General features: G+C 43.2%; 1 protein-coding gene across 1 annotated transcript; it reads left to right on the top strand.

Moving 5' to 3' along the window:
- Positions 1-1,093: 1,093 nt before the first annotated feature.
- Positions 1,094-18,107, top strand: DDX17 (DEAD-box helicase 17). Its single transcript, XM_054167894.1, has 13 exons — positions 1,094-1,575; positions 5,769-5,919; positions 7,126-7,225; positions 7,355-7,488; positions 8,597-8,662; positions 8,941-9,082; positions 10,481-10,641; positions 10,730-10,902; positions 11,219-11,329; positions 11,771-11,832; positions 12,246-12,305; positions 16,505-16,744; positions 17,394-18,107. The coding sequence occupies exons 1-13, from the start codon at positions 1,532-1,534 to the stop codon at positions 17,915-17,917; spliced, it is 1,968 nt and encodes a 655-aa protein (XP_054023869.1). The 5' UTR covers positions 1,094-1,531; the 3' UTR covers positions 17,918-18,107.
- The last annotated feature ends 238 nt before the right edge of the window (positions 18,108-18,345 follow it).

The following is an 18,345-nucleotide window of genomic DNA, read 5'->3' on the forward strand; positions in this document are numbered from 1 at the left end:
GTACCATACATAGCACATACAGCAAGTACAACTAAATCAGTAAACAATCTGTGTCTCATTCCAGACTGTTATTTGTTTTGAAGGTCTGAAAATGGAAAGGTCTTTCTCTTCTGCCAGTAAACCGATTTTTGATAAATTTGACAGTACAGGTTTGGGCCAAGCCCTGGTTTGGCTGTTGTACACAGACCAACCCTAGCTGATTGTGCCAGGACAGACTGAACCAGCTGCTTCTGGATAGGTCATAAGTGTGTAAGCTCAGCACAGAACTCATGGCCTGTGCCACATAATTTCCTCGTGGCTTATTGTACTTTTTATCTAGGAGTCTCTGGTTGTTTTGGCTAGTCAGTGCTAACAGGCTACAAACACAGTGTCTACGCTGTGCCTTGTGTCCTTCAAGTACTTCACGCGATTTCTTAGAACGCCTGCAGTAACACCACAGTGGGCAAACTGGTGAATTCGTTTATTTTCTGGAGAGGTGCCATGAACCTCCTGCAGCTGCTGGGGTGTACGTGTGACCGGGGGTTGCCGGCACTGTTATGCCCGTTATGCCATTTTCTCCTAGCACTCAGGAAGATGCACACGTCATGGCTGCTGTGACTCCTGCTCCTGCCCCAGCATTCCCCTAGTGATCTGCCACGGAAAGAAACGAAGGAAAAACTCCCAACCCACCGGGCCCACCAGCAATGCTCGAGGGACTGCTCCCGCCTGGCCTAGCCCCCGCCCCCTACTCCCGTTATTGTCTCTCCAACCCTGCCGCCACCCTCCACGGGCCAACGTAAGCGACAAGCCGTATTCTCCAAACCCTACTAAGCTGAAAAATTAACGTAATCCTCCAGCCCTGCCTGCACAACCCGCGGAAGAATTTTACGCAAAGCACACGGCTTCTTCCTGCCCTACGCCAGCCTGAGTTACGCAATTTCCGTACGCCGTGTACTGGCGTAACGTACGCTTCGGCATAGGCTTTCCCTGCTGTCTAGAAGAGGTTACGTGATTCACTCCTTGCTTAGCAGACTTTGAAGAATAGGGAGAGCGTTACTCTCCTCCCTCCCTTTCTCATGACAGGCCTGGCTGAAGTGAAGAACGCTACGTACTTTTCGTAGCCTGCCTGCCGCGCCGAGCAGTGTTTCGCCAAGCGACCTTAGGGCGTAGTTGGCTTCCGGGAATAGACTTAGTTATTTTCGAGGGCCGCAGTTTGCGCAGCGTCGGGCCGTCCGTAACGTAACTGAAGCAGATTGGGGCGGCGGCAGCCATTTTGTGCCGGGAGCCCAGAGGTAGAAGACGTTGGTGTCTCCACACTTCACGGGCCCTGGAGTCGACCGAGAGCCCCGCCGTTCCCTCCGCCGACGTTCAGCGGGTCTCTGACCCACTGACGACTTCTTCTCCTTTTGTATCCCACCAAAGAAGCGAGGTGGCGCAAAGCGAATCCTCCGAGACACAGCCGCCCCTGGCTGGACCCTCTCCCCGTACCCCTAGTCCCTCGCCGTCCCCACGGCCGGCGTTCCGCTGTCTCTCTCCCACCCCTCCGGGTGCGATGAGAGGCTTCGGGGACCGGGGCCGAGACCGAGACCGCGGCGGGTAAGGGGGGGGCGGGGAAGGGGAGGGAGATGGGGGGGGGGGGGGGGGGAGAGCGGGGGGAAGGTGTTGGGGGAATAAGCTGGGCCGGATGGGTTGGGGGGACGGGAATGGGGGGCTGGCGCGGCGCAGGTCGTCTCGGCATGGGGGCGGTGGGGGAAGCCGTCTGCCCCGCGTTGGGGGCCTAGTGGGAGGAAGGCCGGGGAGGAGTCGTCGAAATGAGGGGGCCGCGTTCTGCTTGCGGTACTGGGGGAACTTTTTCCCCCGAAATTACCCGAGGAGGATGGGCTGGAGATTTTCTTAGTAAGGTTCTGTTAACAAGGCCGAGTGGTGGTTTGAGGAGGCTTTTATTTAGCTTTTCTGTCGTTCGTATACAACCGTGCGTGCCTTGCTTGCAATTCTAAGGCCTCCCATTTTGCTTTCTGCTAGATCTCTTTTTCTATACCCCACTCTCTCTTTTCCTCCCTCTCCTCAAGCAACGAAGGTCTTGATGGCTCTGGCAAGGGTGGTTGGACGATCTGCCCTTCGGGTTGTCATTGCTATTTCTAGACTTACTAGAAAGATGGCATTTGGTGAAAGATCTTCCTCAGTTGCACTCCCAGGCTTATCGTGAGAGGAAATAAGATTGAAAACTGCTGCCATGCAGGCAGCTTGCATACTCAGGAGGTGATCTTCGTAAACATGGCCCTGGACCACACTTAATTAGCATGACCAAGCTTACATAGTAGTCAAACAGGATTTTGTGTGAGGGTGCAGAGGACTAGTGCTTGATGTGCTTGAATATGCTATTTAAAGAAAGCTTGGCTTGGAAAATGTGGGTTTGATTTTTATTTTTTCTTCTGAGGATGGCAACAATCAATATATTGTCATTACAGTATGTGACTAATTTGAGACTTGAGGTTTTTAAAGGGTTGAGAGTAGTAAGATGTTTCTCCTAAGCCTTTTTCAAGAGAAAGAACTAGTTTAGGAGTGGTGTTTTCTCTCCTTTAAATTGCAGGTTCTTAGGTCTCTGTTCTCAAGAATTAGCAATAAATGCGTTGTGTGTCTTCTGTTACTTATTGTGGCAGACTGGATCTCAGTTATTGAGTCTTCCCTCCTTTCCCCCCTTCCTTGTTTTCTCTCCGTGCTGGGAGATTCAGGAATATTTTGGTTTATGTTGCAGTGCATTTTAACATTTAGTTTCTTGCCTGTGAAGAGAGATAGTTGTGTCCTTGCTTTATCTTACACCCACATTTCACGCTTTGAAATGAAAAGATAGTTTGTTGTGGGGTGTGTTTGTTTTTTTTTCCACAGAGAGGAGAGTTCCGGTGTTTCTCCACTTTGAGATTTCCAGCTCAGTTTAACCCAAGGGCATTGGAAAATGCTTTGGCAAGCCTGAGATAGGTCAGACCTCAGTGGTGTTGGAGTTTAGTGAGTGTTTGAGTGTGCAGATTTATATACGGTTACTTAAAAGAATACTGACCAAAGCGTGGTCACATCACTTGATGTGCCTTAAAATACGCATACAGTCTCATTTTGTGTAAAGGCTTTGAATATAAGTGGATGCTCCTTTTTTAGATCAGGGGGTTTGCATAAGCAAAAGGAGTGCTTGCCATACTTCTTTGTGAATGTTTTTGAGCATTTGCATGGAAAATTGCTTTCTTGGCATATTATTTTGGAAGCTTTAATGCCTCAGGATTCAGGTTGTTCCATACATCTGTTTAAGGTGTAAAAATATTTGTAACCACTACCAACCATCATATTTCCTAAATGGCCTCTATAATATAAATTCTGAGCCACTCAGGGTGCTGATTAAGCACCATTTGAAAGTTACATCCCCTTCTCAGTGCTGATTCTTAGTAGGCTAACCAAATGCAGGCTGTTTTCCTCCTGTCAGGAATAAGTTGTAGGTGACTTCTTAGAATGGAAGTTGTACTTTTTTGCTCCGCAGTGTAATAAATTTGCTCAATTCTATCCCAGAAATGATGGTGCTGGTAGTATTTGAGAAGACTGTTTTGAGTTGGTCTGAATTGACACTTGAAAAGAGGACTGTTGGCAAATCAGTGGTGTAATCTTGGATTTAAATCAGTTTAACTGAAATGGGAATCTCATTGTATTTGCGATCAGAAAGTAGAGTGTCACTGTCAGTTTAAATGATAAATAGTATGTACAGTGGCACTGCCAGTTTAGCTGATAAAAGTTGAGCAAAGCAGTGTTGGAAGACTGCTGCAGGGCTTCTTTCAGGTCAGTGAACAGTCATATTGTGTAAGAATGAAGAACTGAAACTGTGTTTCTTATATGTAAAATATAGCAATTCTTCCCTCTGGATAGTTATGGAGCAAATACTCATAGTACTCATCTGTTTCAGTGTCCAGAATTGCAATCAGTTCTTCCATATGTTTCATAAGGAAACTCACTGATGACTTTGAATCTCCAGTTGACTTCACTGAGACTGGGTTTTGTTAGCCCCAAAATACAGTTATTACTTTGACATGTTGAAATAGTTGTTTTGACCTCTAGTTTTCTTGATCAGTAGCAGACATCTTCAGCAGAGGTGAATGTTCCTGTAAAGGGAAATCTACACTTATTTTTTTTTTCTTTTCTTCTTTTTACTTTGTCCTGAAAGAAAATGCAATGCTTAAATGATTTTTTCAGTTTGGATTTCAGTCTTTTCATGTGACAGAAATTGCTGATTATGAAGGGATCTGATAAGCATACTGGTGAGAAAATAAGGGATGTTTATAGGAAAGGGAAGAGACTTAATGAACAGTTTCAATAAAACATTTCAAACTCACTTAGCAGGTTTTAAGTTAAATTACATCTATCATAGCTTAGCTTTTCCAAATATTTGACCCCTTCTTCCTGTCAATAATTGAGTTCTGGTCTTTTTGACTCTCTTTAATCACTGTAATTTCTAGTTTCCATTGTTAAGTAACGTAAAGAAAAAAAGTTAGTGTCTGAAGAGATAGTCTTAGACTTAATTCAGACATTTGTTTCAAATTTGACTTATTTTTTTAGCACATGCTCTTCTCCCCCAGGTTATTAATGGAATAAGATTACTTTGGGATTTTTGCTGCTTTCAGTTTGTTTCATTAACAGTTATTTACTAGTGGTCTGATTGGGTAAGATGCAGACACTTTGGATTTGGTGTCTAGATAAAATGGGCATTTCTCCTGAGTTGATACTTTGCAGAAACCAAAGTCTGCATGAGGGCAAAATTTGACCTGGTAACATTTGGAAAAGTGCCTTCTGCTGTGTCTGTATAATACTAATGAAGGAGCTATAATGTGTTTTTTAATGGAATTTCAAGATAGGTAATTTATAATATTTACAGTAAATATTCCACTCAGTTACTCTTACAGATTATTGCCAGAAACTCATGCTGTGTCCAGTGCATTAATGAGTCATTATTTTGTAACCTTGTGAAGTGTATTAAATTAACTGGGTGAAGAAAATGTGACAGAGAGCAACTTTTGAGCTGTTCTGCTAGCTAGGAAATTTTTAGTAAACATCTTACTCTCTTGAATCTGTATCAGAAACACTTGAGAGAGGATATGATTTTTCCCAAGTACGTTGTTGGTTGTTTTTTTCCCCCCCTGTTAGACTTGGGTTTAAAAAGAGAGATTTTTTTACTACTTTTTATTTTTTATTGCTTTGGTTGCAGAATTACTGATGGCCTTGCAGGTGTGGCTAGATTTGTTTACTTTCTGTTCTACACTCTTTTTTTCATTTGAGGTGTGCTGCTTGTAAGAAAGAAGACACAGGGGCAGCCAATGAAATACCTGTTTTGGTGTAAAACTAACCTCAAGAGAGATTAAAGGAACTTGCAGTTAGAGATTTTCCTCATGCCTTTTATCTAACCGTATTTTAAGTGTGCTGTCAGAGGAGGTAAGTGCTGTAGTTATACCTGCAGCCTTGTCCTGATGAAGGAAGACTTGAGGTCGGAAGCTAGAGACAGGAGAGTTAAGGCAGTAACCTTCAAATGGCTGTACTGGAAGGAAACTTTGAGACGGTTTTGGCTTTAGAACTGACTTAAAGCAGGTTTAGGTTATTTCAAGAAGTTGTATGCCATTATAATGCTGGAAGGTGGGTGACTTTTGCTGGAATATTGTGCACTTGTGTCAACTTAGAGGAAATAGGCTGGAAAATGCTTAATGAACAAATCCCAGAGTAATTAAATACTGCCTTATAACTGACATTGACATTGACATTTTCAGGTTTGGAGCAAGTCGTGGAGGTCCTCTTCCTCCAAAGAAATTTGGTAATCCGGGGGAACGTTTGCGAAAGAAAAAGTGGGATTTAAGTGAACTGCCCAAGTTTGAGAAGAATTTTTATGTGGAACACCCGGAAGTGGCCAGGCTAACTCCGGTAAGTTTTCGTGTTCTGTCTCATTTTGCTTAGAAGAGACAATGTCACAAGTGGAAAAACAGTGTGTAATAGAACTGTCTTCATTAAGCATGTTTGGCATGTGTGTACTCTGTGGAGTAGTGGTTTTTCAGTTGCCCTGATTATTCAATATTAGCAAAGGTGATGCTTCTGCTTTTAGCTGTTTTTATACAAGATACTTCACACTTGGTCCTTTGTAAGTCTTCATCATAATGCTTGTCTGGTCTAGCTATTCATCAGTGCAGAGTTGGAGAATGTGGGAGTTGCAGTACTGGCAAAAAACCTGAAATAATGGACTAAAGTCATGAGTGGCAGAAATACATTAAGAAATGTTTTAAAGTAGTATTTTATTGTAGTAATAATTCAGCCTGAAGGAGGCCATGGGAGCTCTCTCATTTAATCCCCTGGGAGCAGAAATAACTCAAAACTAGACCAAGTTGCTTAGCTCCTTGTCCTTTTGAGTTTGGATTGCCCTTTCTGGGTGGCTGTTCCAGGTGGGACAGGAAAGCCTTTAGCTTTCCCCCCTGTAATTGGACATTCTGTGTTAAAAACAATGTGCTGCTTACGCTGGGGGCTCAAAAGTCTGTAGTACATTGTGTTGCCTGTATAGATAAGAGTAACCTCCCCTTCCTACCCAACTTGAGTCTACAGTTATTTTTTTCTCTCTTCAATGTCTTTTTATAGTTAGAAATGAAAAGGTTTAATTTTTAGCACCAGTAAAGAAACAAAATGTTCTTATCCTTACATAGACTCACAAACCTTTATGCAAAATACTCACGAGATACGTATGTGGCATAGAGGAATTGAAGGGCTGCTTGTGGATGCCCTCTCCCTGGAGGTGTTTGAGGCTGGGTTGGATGAGGCTTTGGGCAACCAAGTATAGTTGAGATGTGTCCGTGCCCTATGGCAGGGGTATTGGAGTAGATGATCTCAGCCTAAGCCATTCTACAAAAGGAGGTGTTGGCTTTTTCAAGATACTACAGCTTGAACTGCTCCTTCCAAACTGCATAGAGAGCTCTGAATATTGGTGCAGCTGTGGGGTAACTCAGTTCTAAAGTCTTTATGATGACAGTCCTTTTTAGATCTCTGTTTCAATTCAGTTCTCTGATAAATAGGTGTAACATGCACTATAAAGTCTCTGCTGACATCTGGCATTTTACTTTGCTCTATTTTCCCCAACATAAATAGTATGAAGTTGAAGAATTACGGAGAAAGAAAGAGATAACAATTCGAGGGATGGAAGGCTGCCCCAAGCCTGTGTTTGCTTTCCACCAGTGTAGTTTTCCGCGTAAGTACTCTGCTATTTGTTGAGGGTTACTCAAAACCCAGCAACTGCTTAGGCCTTTCTGTTTTGTAAAACCTTTTTCTGAAGTCTCAGTTACCCTTTAAGAAAGTTCCTACTTTCTTAAATTCTTAGAGTATGTGATGGATGCCTTGATGGACCAGAACTTCACAGAACCCACTCCAATTCAGTGCCAAGGCTTTCCACTGGCTCTCAGTGGTCGTGATATGGTGGGCATTGCACAGACTGGCTCTGGAAAGACACTAGCAGTATGTATTCATCCCCTTTTTTTGTTAATTTAGGTTTCCTTGTCACTACAGAAGTCACCCTGGGATACTTTCTAGTGTTTTTTGGGTGTGGTGATTTTAGGCTATGCCTTTAAAATGGTTACAGATTTTGAGCAGAAAAGTAGAAAAATGTAAATAAATCACTGTTGGGTGTAAAAAGGAAAACAAAAGATTATTCTAAACAAATCCATTGGATAGCTATCTAGAATAAGATATGCTTTTCTCTCCGCTCCTTTCTCTCTTGGGACTGGGAGGTAGGGGGAGGGGCAGTGGAACAGCTTCCCTGGTCTCTGACCAGGGGGATTTTCATGCTGTTTGCTAATTGTAAATATCTGTATAATGTTGTACATCCTGTATATTTTGTACCTATTCATTGCATTCCAATGTAGAGTGTAGTTCTTGTAAATACAGCTTCATTTGCTTCTAACTGAGCTGGTTTGGCAAAGTTAATGCTGGGGGGAGACTTCAACCCACCACATTACAAAAAATAATTGGCGCCCATCTGTCAGTATTTCAAGCATAAAGTGAAATGATTACATGTTTTAAAGCTTGTTTTATTGCATCATGGGTGAGACTTAGGTCTCAGCTTGTCTCATTTACAGGCATGTATTTTGTGCTTGCCTTTGGATGCTTAGTCACTTCTCTTAGTCTATTCTTATATTGCAATTTAAAAACCTGTATGTACATTTTAGCATGAGATACACCTTAATTTTATCTGCAATGGCTAAGGAGTTTTACCCTCTGTGAAAAGCATTGATTAGTGCTGAAATTCATCAATTCTGTTGACTTAGACTCCAAGTTTAGATAAACCTTCATTTTGGAGGTGCTGAGCATTTTGTGTTCATGTCAGAGCAGATATGGTTGGTCAGTGGCTTTGAAAATCTGTTTTGCCAAATAAATGCAAGTGTCTGTTTTTTGCAGAATTCTGATTTCTATATAGCCAAGGATTCCATCTCTCATGTCAGGTGTTGGCTTCTTGAAGGGATGTTAGACTAAATGGGCTCTTGCTGTGATCTAGTTGTCATGGCAGGAGGTTATTGGCATTGAATACTGAAATCCTGTGCCTTGACTTGAAGTTCTTCTCTTCTAGTACTTGTTGCCTGCAATTGTTCACATCAACCACCAGCCATATTTGGAGAGAGGAGATGGCCCAATTGTAAGTGCTTGTTGATTCTCTTCTTTTTTGTGTGCTATGACATGAGTGACATGGCATTGTTAATGAGTTGTGTTCTTCCTTATAAATTGCCGTATCAGTTGCTATGTGAGCATCCCACTGAGTTGAAATTCTGTGCAATTGCTGACATAGTCTAAAAATATTTAAATGTTTTAGCTAATATACAGCAGTTGGTCAGCTTGGCTTATGGTATCTGTGTGGAGCTCTTCTGTTAAGGATGTGTGCCTAGCTTGGCTATCCTGAATTGATTCCTTTTACAGTGTCTGGTCCTGGCACCAACTAGAGAGTTGGCCCAGCAAGTGCAGCAGGTGGCTGATGACTATGGCAAGTGTTCAAGACTGAAGAGTACCTGCATTTATGGAGGAGCACCCAAAGGTCCCCAAATCAGAGATCTAGAAAGAGGTAATTTTGAAACGTGTGTTTGCAGTTTCTGGAGGAGGTGGCGTTGTAAAAACGTCTCTAAACCCAAGGTTATTTCCTTAAAAGCTCTTTGGAAGGGAGTGTACATGAATGGCTGTCTCTTTCTCCAGTTACAATGATAGTTCATGAGGTAGTTCTTTGGTGTATAGCAACTTATTTGGATATTAGATTTCCTTTCTATTTTCTCTTTGAGCTGCCACAAAATACTCTGCATCTGTAAGTCCAGCATCAAGAAAACTGTTGGGGTTTTGCTATTTTTCATTCCCCTAAACTTTTAATTTCCTAAGCTTACTTTCCATGGATGTTTCAGTGACATGTACTCACTTGTAAGCGTTGGGATTTGGTGAAAACCAGTCTCTGTTTTGTCTTTTATGGAGCATCTATTTTATGAAGAGGGGCTGAGAGACCCAAGTCTGTTTAGACTGGACCAGAGAGGTGATCTCATTAATGTTTACAAATAAGTGAAGGGTGGGTGTCAAGAAGAAGAGGTCAATCTCTTTTCCATGGGGACCTGTGACAGGACAAGGGGCAACGGATGCAAACTGAAAGACAGGAAGCTCCACCTCGAAGAAAAACTTTTTACTGTGAGGGTGGTGGAGCACTGGAGCAGGCTGCCCAGAGAGGCTGGGCAGTCTCCTTCTCTGGGGACTTTCAAAACTTGCTAGGACACATTCCTGTGTGACCTGCCCTAGGTAATCCTGCTTTGGCAGGGGGATTGCACTCCATCTCCAGAGGTCCCTTCCAACCCCTACTAATCTGTGATTCAGTGATTTAAGGAATGTGTGAATACCTGGTACTAGCTTATGAATATTTGAATTCTGGTTATATGCCAACATACAACCAGGATGGTTGTATGTTGCTGCTGGAGCATAATTATTCAGTATTAGAGTTCATGCTTTGGCTTAATATATTAAAAACAGAGTGGAAGGAGTAATTTGACCTGTATAAGAAGAATAGCACTTCATGCTTGATTAATATAGCAAATTTAGCTCTCTTCAAAAATCAAATTCCATCTCTCTAGATGCATAACCCTGGGCAAAGGTTGGTCAGGTTCGAGTAGAAGCTTTTTACTTCTGGTTTTTGGACAGCACTTCACTGGTGTTCTGTGACAGTGAGCTTTTACTTTTTATACTGCACTTATTATTCTAATGGCAATGTAACAGTAATTTCAGAATGGAAAAAGAAGTATTAAAAGAAACTAGGGCTTCTACTGAAATGACTCAATGTTGGGTACGAATGAGGGTGGTGCCTTTTTTCTCTCTCTCTCTTTTTTTTTTTTTCCCTAAACAGTTTTTCTCTGAAGGTGATTCATTCTGACTAAAAATACCAATTGACATTCAGATGAAGAGCCTTACTCCTCTTACTTATTCTGTTTTGAAGGTGTGGAGATCTGCATTGCTACACCAGGTCGCTTGATTGACTTCCTTGAAGCAGGCAAGACCAACCTCCGTCGGTGTACGTACCTGGTGCTGGATGAAGCAGACAGGATGTTGGACATGGGATTTGAACCCCAAATTCGTAAAATTGTTGACCAGATCAGGGTGCGTGAGCCTTGTAAGAGGACAGTTTCCTTTGGTTTCTCATTCACAGTCCAGTACCTTAAAAAACCGCATTTTCCCTTTTTCTCAGCCTGACAGACAGACTCTGATGTGGAGTGCCACCTGGCCAAAAGAAGTGCGCCAGCTTGCTGAGGACTTCCTGCAGGACTATGTTCAGATTAATGTGGGGAACTTGGAGCTGAGTGCCAACCACAATATCCTGCAGATAGTGGATGTATGCATGGAAAGCGAGAAAGACCATAAGTAAGCTGAGTTTTCTACCGTTTCACTTTTTTGACCTGTACTTCTGCATTGCTTTGTAAGCCATATAAGAATTTCTGGACAGTGAAGTGACTTGTGGTGTTATTTAACCTTTGAGGCTTGTAACCTTTGAGTCCTGCAGTGAACTAATCTATTGTGTGAACTCTAACCATACCGTTATGCAACAGACCTAAATTGCATGTGGTACTGTCTTATTTACATGGGTGCGTGGTTTACATGATGCCAATGTGAGTTGAGAGAGTGCTTCTATAGCTTTTTTACATGTGGATTTGCGTCTTGTCTCTCATGTCTATTTTAGACTGATACAACTGATGGAAGAAATCATGGCAGAGAAGGAAAACAAGACCATCATCTTTGTGGAGACAAAGAGGCGATGTGATGATCTCACTCGAAGGATGCGCAGAGATGGGTGATTAGCTGCCCTCCTCCCCTTGATTTTAGTGGGAAACAGGAATCATAGTCAAAAGCAGTAAGGTTTAAATGATCATGATGCTGTTGCTGGCAACAACTCCATTCTTTTCTTGGCTGAATGCAGTCTGTTTCCCAGAAGATTGCAGTCCATCAGAGCATTAGTACAAGAGAGTATTTGTGAGCTCTGCAGCTCTTTGCATATCGCAATACCAATATAGCAAATGTGATGGGGCTTAGATGGTTGTCTAGGTAGGTAGTTTTAACATCCAAGAAGCAGACCAATATACATGCTAGGTAGATAAAGGCCAGAGGAGGACAGGGAACAAAATGTTTCTCAAGTTTTATTTTTGGTATTTCAGTAAAAAGGCAAATAAAGCTGCTTGTTGCCTTTAATGTATGTGCTTTTCTGTCTGTACTAATGTGCTGCTTTGTTTGGCAGTTGGCCAGCTATGTGTATCCATGGAGACAAGAGTCAGCCAGAGAGAGATTGGGTGCTTAATGGTGAGTCCATCACTGAGGGGAGAATAACTTGGGCTGCTGTACCTAATTTACTGAGACACGCTTTTCTCTGGTTTTGTTACATTTTGTGTCTATACCCAATAGATACATTTCAGAATAACTGCCTTGCTGCTGTTAATTTTGGTTCTTGGCATTTGTTGGGGTTTTTGGGGGTCTTTTTATGTTGGTGTTTTGGTGGTGTGGGTTTTTGTCTTGTTATTTTTGTGACAGAAATACAACGAGAAAATTGCTTAGCCCAGAGAACTAGATGTTGAAAAATAGTTGACATCTTATATCCTGACTTGCTGGGGCTTCTGACCCACCCTACCTAGGTTCTGGAAAATGACCATTTAGTGTAAATCAAATTCATGTAGCCTTTGAAGAAATCTTACTTCATAGCGTGCTTTGTTTTACAGAGTTTCGTTCTGGAAAGGCTCCTATCCTCATTGCTACCGACGTTGCATCCCGTGGGCTAGGTTTGTACCCATAGACCACTCTTGCCTACTGCTGCATATTTTTCTCATTGGACTGAAATATGTTTTCTTTTTTAAAAAAAAGAAAAAAAAAAACCTCAAAAGCGTGATTTTCCCCCACATGTGAAATACGTTTTTTAACATTAATCTTTTTTTTGTCTTTCATATTCAAAGTCTCTTCCTGCTCCTAATGAACAGGCTTTGGTCTGCAGCAAGGCCTAGGCATGACCATTCGATCGCCAAGAGGGAGAAGAGACGTCCAATTATGCAACCCAACCCTTCCACCACACTCACTACTTCCCCAAATCCAGCTTTTGTTGCTGGGTTATAGGGATGGATTGCTCTCAGTTCAGAGCCCGTCAGATAAAGTTCAAGTAGGAAGTTGTGGGAGAGCATTTCAACAGCAGATAGCTAATATTCTCCCTGTATGACACACCACAGATTTGAATGTAGCAACCCCAGCGTACATGCGTGTTTACCCCACAGATGTGTTCACATCTGAGAAAGCACTGCTCCAGATCTTTGGTCTTGACATGTAACCTTCCCTCCTCTGTGTTCCTTCTAGGCAGGACCACTGAGATTATATCTGGCCTTTTAACATCGTGTTACCCAAAGGCGCAATTGAATCAGAATCACACAACCCCATTCTGGTGGTATGAAAATGATCTGTCTGGATGCATCAGTTGTGCCCCCTTTCTTAATAAGCATGTTTGTATTGTGAAGCGCTGTGTGCTAAGCGCAGTGCTTGTACATCTGCCCACTCAGGAAGAGGAGCATGGCCTGTGAAGTGCTCTGAGTTCAATAACAGACATTGAAAACTCTACCCTCCCTGAGTCTGGTAGAGGATAAAGTACTTGAGGGGTCAGTGTCTTATTATAGTACCTCTTAGACAAAATTACTGCAAATCAGTGCAGAGAGATCTCGAGTTCTTTCATATGCTGAAAGGGTGGCTGTGCTGTGCATCATACGGTCACTGCAATGCAGGCAGACCATTACTAGACTTGGCAGACTTTGTTCACACAACCAACCTTCACCCTTCCTTCCCTTCCCCCCCCCCAAAAAAAATGTCCAACACTTCCTCAGAGAGGTGATTATATGGACTTCAGTCTCTGCCCTCTAGGGTCATGTCTGGACCTGTGCAGTTAGAACTTGGGCCTGTTGGGAGAAGGGATTGAGGCCTGAAACCAGTTTGTATGAAAGAGCTGCTTTATCTGGCAGCATTTTTTAAACAGGCTTGCTATGTGCTGGTAGCTTCTTTGTGCATCTTGCCTAGACATTTAAAACAGCCTCAACCCTTTCAAAAAAAAAGCCCCTCCCAAAACTACTCAATTGGATAACACTTCAGAAAAACAGTCTCCCCACTTCCCATCCTCCACTTCACCTGAGCGAAGGGGGAAAGGTACCAGAGTCTGTTTCTTGTTACTGAACAACATCTCTGCTTGTTTTGGGGCCCTGAGTTTGCTGCTTCTTAAAATAAGTCCCTTAACTGGCAAACTTCTGGACGACTTCCTCCAAGATCCTGGAAAGTGAAGGCTTCTACCTAAATAACATAAAACAGGGGCGCGCGCCTTTTGGCTGAGTCACCAGGGCTTTCCCCTCTTCCTAATGGAACATTGGTTTCAAAAAAGCTTCCAGGTAAGTTCTGAGTCCCCTGATGACTTCTTTGTGATAATTCCCTGGAGTGAGGTCCTCTCTCTGCACTGATTATTTTTTATTTTTTTTTGTTCAGTCTATTAAACTAAAACCATTGAATTTGATTTGTTTTGTTTTCTTTAACAGAAGCTTTGATATGAGCTGCAGATCATTCTCAGTGCAGGGGTGGGGGCACATCTACATTAATGGTCTAAATAGCTCTCTAGACTAGCATGTTTGCTAGTGTTAATCTGTCCCGATCAATAACTTGAGACTGTCTGTGCCATAGGGTATCCTGATGGTCTGACAAAGGGAATGCTTGCCAGGTAGCAGTCAAAAATGATTGACAGTTCAATTCTTGAGCCTGCTATGTTATCTTCTAAAAGCGCAGGAAGATCACGAGCGCGCAGACACTTTGGAGCATGCTAGACTGGAGAAGCCTCCAGTACAAGACTTGGGTCTTGTACTTGCTCTGGTCTTACCTTCAGCAAGCTGTGTGCTCTACCAGGACCACTTCCTAGTCTGGAAAACACCCTTGCATTTTCCTCTTCCTGCCTTCCCATTCTTCCCGCTTCTTCCCAATCAAGTCAGTTCTGTCTATGTTGGTAGCCACAATTTCCTGTGCTTTCTGCCGGGAAAGCATGTCCTTGTTTCTTCTCTGGTAATTCAAGTCACTTTGCTACTGATGGATGTGCGAAAACGGGACTGACTGAGGATCATGTAGCCTGCAGCTTGTCAGACTAGTTACACCCTGGCTGTGAAGATGTGATCTGTCATGCACACTCCTCTCTTTACTTCACTTTCCCTTTTTAAAAACCCTGTTGCATCAAGGACCCTAGCTGGAGACTCGCGCAGCCCCCTGTGAAACCTGCCTTCTCACTCCCTTTTTTTGGTGTGATTCAGGACTTTGGAGTCAGCAAAGACTGAGGAGCCCCCCCTATGCTGTAATAAGAAACAGACATAAAGTCCCCCCTCTTGTCACTACAACCCCTTGGTTTTACTTTTCCTACAACCCCTTTGAAATTGATGCAGTCTGGGCAATAGATGCAGTCTGACCCTTTGGATGTAATTTTTGTATCTTCATTTTTTTGACAATTGCCCCTAAGAGCCCTGAATAGGGGACAAAAAGCGTTGGAGGACCTGAAACTTTTACCTGAACCCAGGTTCTCCGGCGCTTCACAACCAAATGGGGCTACAGAGAAGCGTCTAAGCCAGTTCACAGAGCGAGCGTGTGTGGGGACTTCTCGCTGCCACGGACCCTTGATGCATGCTCCCCGCGCTCCAGTGGTCCCGTGTCAGAGGGCGGAGTTTTCGAAAGGAGGCCGCCAAAAATAAAAGGCAAAGAGACGGGATCGGCTGCAGCGGTTTCCCACAGGAGGAGGGAGTGTGCATCGGTCTGGTAACAAACAGAGAATGTTTCTCTCTTTAAAACAAACAAACAAACAAACAAAAAAAAAGAAATCACAAAAAATCTGTGTTTTATCTTGGATATTTTCAGAATATTCTTCGTAAAATACAGATTTTTTTAATTTTTTTTTTTTTTTTCTTTTCATGAGCTGCTAGGGCAGTTGGCTTTAATACCATGCTTTAAAAAGAGAGTGCTCTTTACTGCAAGTAAATAGGTGGGTTTGGTACTGAAGGTGCTTTCACTGAAGCGTTACACTAACATTCACCTTGTTTCGTCCCACGAGTTTGCAAAGTCTCTCTTCCCATAAAGCATCGGTTCTCACCTCCTAACCCCCAGTCACGTTTTGCATACAGCTCGATTGTGATCCTTCCCTGCTTCTGTCTGACGCCGGAAGCAGAGAATTGCTGCTGGAATTCAGGGTTGTCCAAATTAGGAAAGCTTGCCAGAGCTGGACGTAACAGCGTGGTGACATGTTAGTGCAATGCCTTCTGGTGATCACTACAAAGCTGAGTTAAGATACTCTGAGAATGAGTTGGCTGAATACACACTGATGTAATTGGAGTATCTTAAGCTTTAGGCTAGGGAAGGTAATTCACTGTATTTTGTCAGGACTGCAAAAGTGAATATTTTTTTAATTGCTTTTTATTTCATGTTACGGAGTGGAAGGTAAGTGACCTCATCAACGTTACTATTTGTTAGACTCCTCCCAACAGAGTAAAAGCTTCGCTGTGGCAGTTCTGCCCATCCTCCACCCCAGTTTGCTCTGAGAGTGACCTTTTCATTTCACAGATTGTGTTTTTCCTTTTAAAAACAAAAGTATGCAATTCAATTAGCTTATTCACGAACATCAGTGTCTTTGACACAGGAAGACAGAGAAGTGCATTCTGGGGAGGATGAATTTGAGCGCAGGGCAAAACTGCTGTAACACTTTTTCAGGACACAGGTCTTTGTTCCTGATGATCACGAATTTAAGTCTTCTTCTCTTTTGGGATGAGTCTGTTTTGTATTTATTCCATGCAATTACTAACTTTGTTGGTGTTTTTTTTCTTATTACTGTCACCTGCATTCGTGCTCCCCACCTTTCGTTGGCACATCCTCTCTTCTTCTCCCCTTTCCTCAACCCTACCCCTTCGCTGTGCTTGGCGCCTGGGCACTTCACAAGATGTGGAAGATGTTAAGTTTGTGATAAACTACGACTATCCGAACAGCTCTGAAGATTACGTGCACCGTATCGGCCGTACCGCGCGTAGTACCAACAAAGGTACTGCCTACACCTTCTTCACACCAGGAAACCTGAAACAAGCCAGGGAGCTTATCAAAGTGTTGGAAGAAGCCAATCAAGCCATCAATCCAAAGCTGATGCAGCTTGTGGACCACAGAGGAGGCGGAGGTGGTGGTGGAGGTAAAAGCACATGGGAAAAAGGCTATACAGGGCATGGGTTCCCTGCTTTGACAGAGGGAAGATTAGAAGTAGGTAGAGAAGTAGTAAGTGTTAAGGTAACAGATTGGTGATAAAGCTGTTCTATACCCCAGGTCCCAGCACATTATGTAGATATAATACTTCTTTCCAGCTAGGTGGGGAGTTTCTTTTTATTATTTTTGTTTTTCCTGGTAAGTTCCTCACAGAACTAATTCCATTTGAATAAATCAGTTCCTTGCAGCTCCTACCTTAGCACAGGCGATAGGATGCGTGTGTATGCACGTGGAAAATTAAGGCAGTAAAGGGATACACCAACTTAACCTTCAGGGACTGAAACTATTTTCTTCCTACTCCCTGAAAGAATAATAAGTTTCCTTATATTTCCAAGTTAGTCCTAAATGTATTCTGTTTCTTTGTCTCCAAGCACATGCATTAAGAACCCCTTTTGAATCTTGAACAGAATGAGGAGGCGTATGCACAGCTGTGCAGGGAAGTTGCAGTCAGTCAAAAGAACTTGGCCCTTTTGGACAAAACTGTGGATGTGGAAGGGGAGAAAGGGTGGTGTAACTGTACCAGAGTTCATTGTCTAAGACTTGTTCATGGTACTAAATCTCAATATATCCATCGCCAGGAGGCCGTTCTCGTTACCGAACGAGCAGTTCAGTAAACAACCCTAACCTGATGTACCAGGAAGAGTGTGACAGGAGGCTCCGGGGAGTGAAAGAGGGCCGGAGAGACTCAGGTGGCTTCAGAGACCGTGAGCGTGGTGACAGTTATGCCAACGGAGCCAACAAGACCTATGGCAGTGCCTACGGGAGCCCAAATTCTGCTTTTGGGGCAGCACAGAGCCAGTATGGTTACACTCAAGGGAGCTATGGAGCAGCTGCCTATGGCACGAGTGGCTATGGCACTGCAGAGTACAGTGCTAGTGGCTATGGTGCCAGCACCACAGCTGCCACCGCTGGGAGAACCTCACAGAGCACTACCCAACAGCAGTATGCAGGGATGGTGGGGCGCTCGGGCCAGCAGCCACAGCCGCTCATGTCACAACAGTTTCCGCAGCCCCCTGGCACTAATGTGATGGGCTACATGGGACAGACTGCCACCTACCAGTACCCACCCCCTCCCCCACCCCCTCCCCCCACACGCAAATGAGACCACATACACTGGTGACCAGTGTAGACCTCTTGCATTGAAAGGAACCTTTTCTTTCTCTTTCCCATTGTGGTGTCTCTCATGCAGATTAGACTTAGAATTCACCATATAAATCCCTCAAGCCCATAAGAACGGCCCCTAGTCCACTTCACTGACCCTCTCCTCTTTTTTTTTTTCCTCTTTTTTTTTTTTTTTTTTTTTTTAAATATATATATAGTTGACTGGAAAACTTCTTATTTTTTGTCTTGCATGTTGAGGAAATTGGAAATTTTATTTTCTCTAAAAGAAATGGGTATAAGGCAGATAGGTCCCAGCTCGATCATCTTGGTGTCTTAAGGTTTGTGTGAAAGCCTGCTTTTGAGAAGAGGAACTTTTCTGTTCTGTAACACTTTTAACTTAATTTCAGGAAGTATCAAGAGAGGTGGGAA

This window comes from Dryobates pubescens, chromosome 15 (assembly GCF_014839835.1).
Source record: "Dryobates pubescens isolate bDryPub1 chromosome 15, bDryPub1.pri, whole genome shotgun sequence".
NCBI classification, from domain to species: Eukaryota; Metazoa; Chordata; class Aves; order Piciformes; family Picidae; genus Dryobates; species Dryobates pubescens.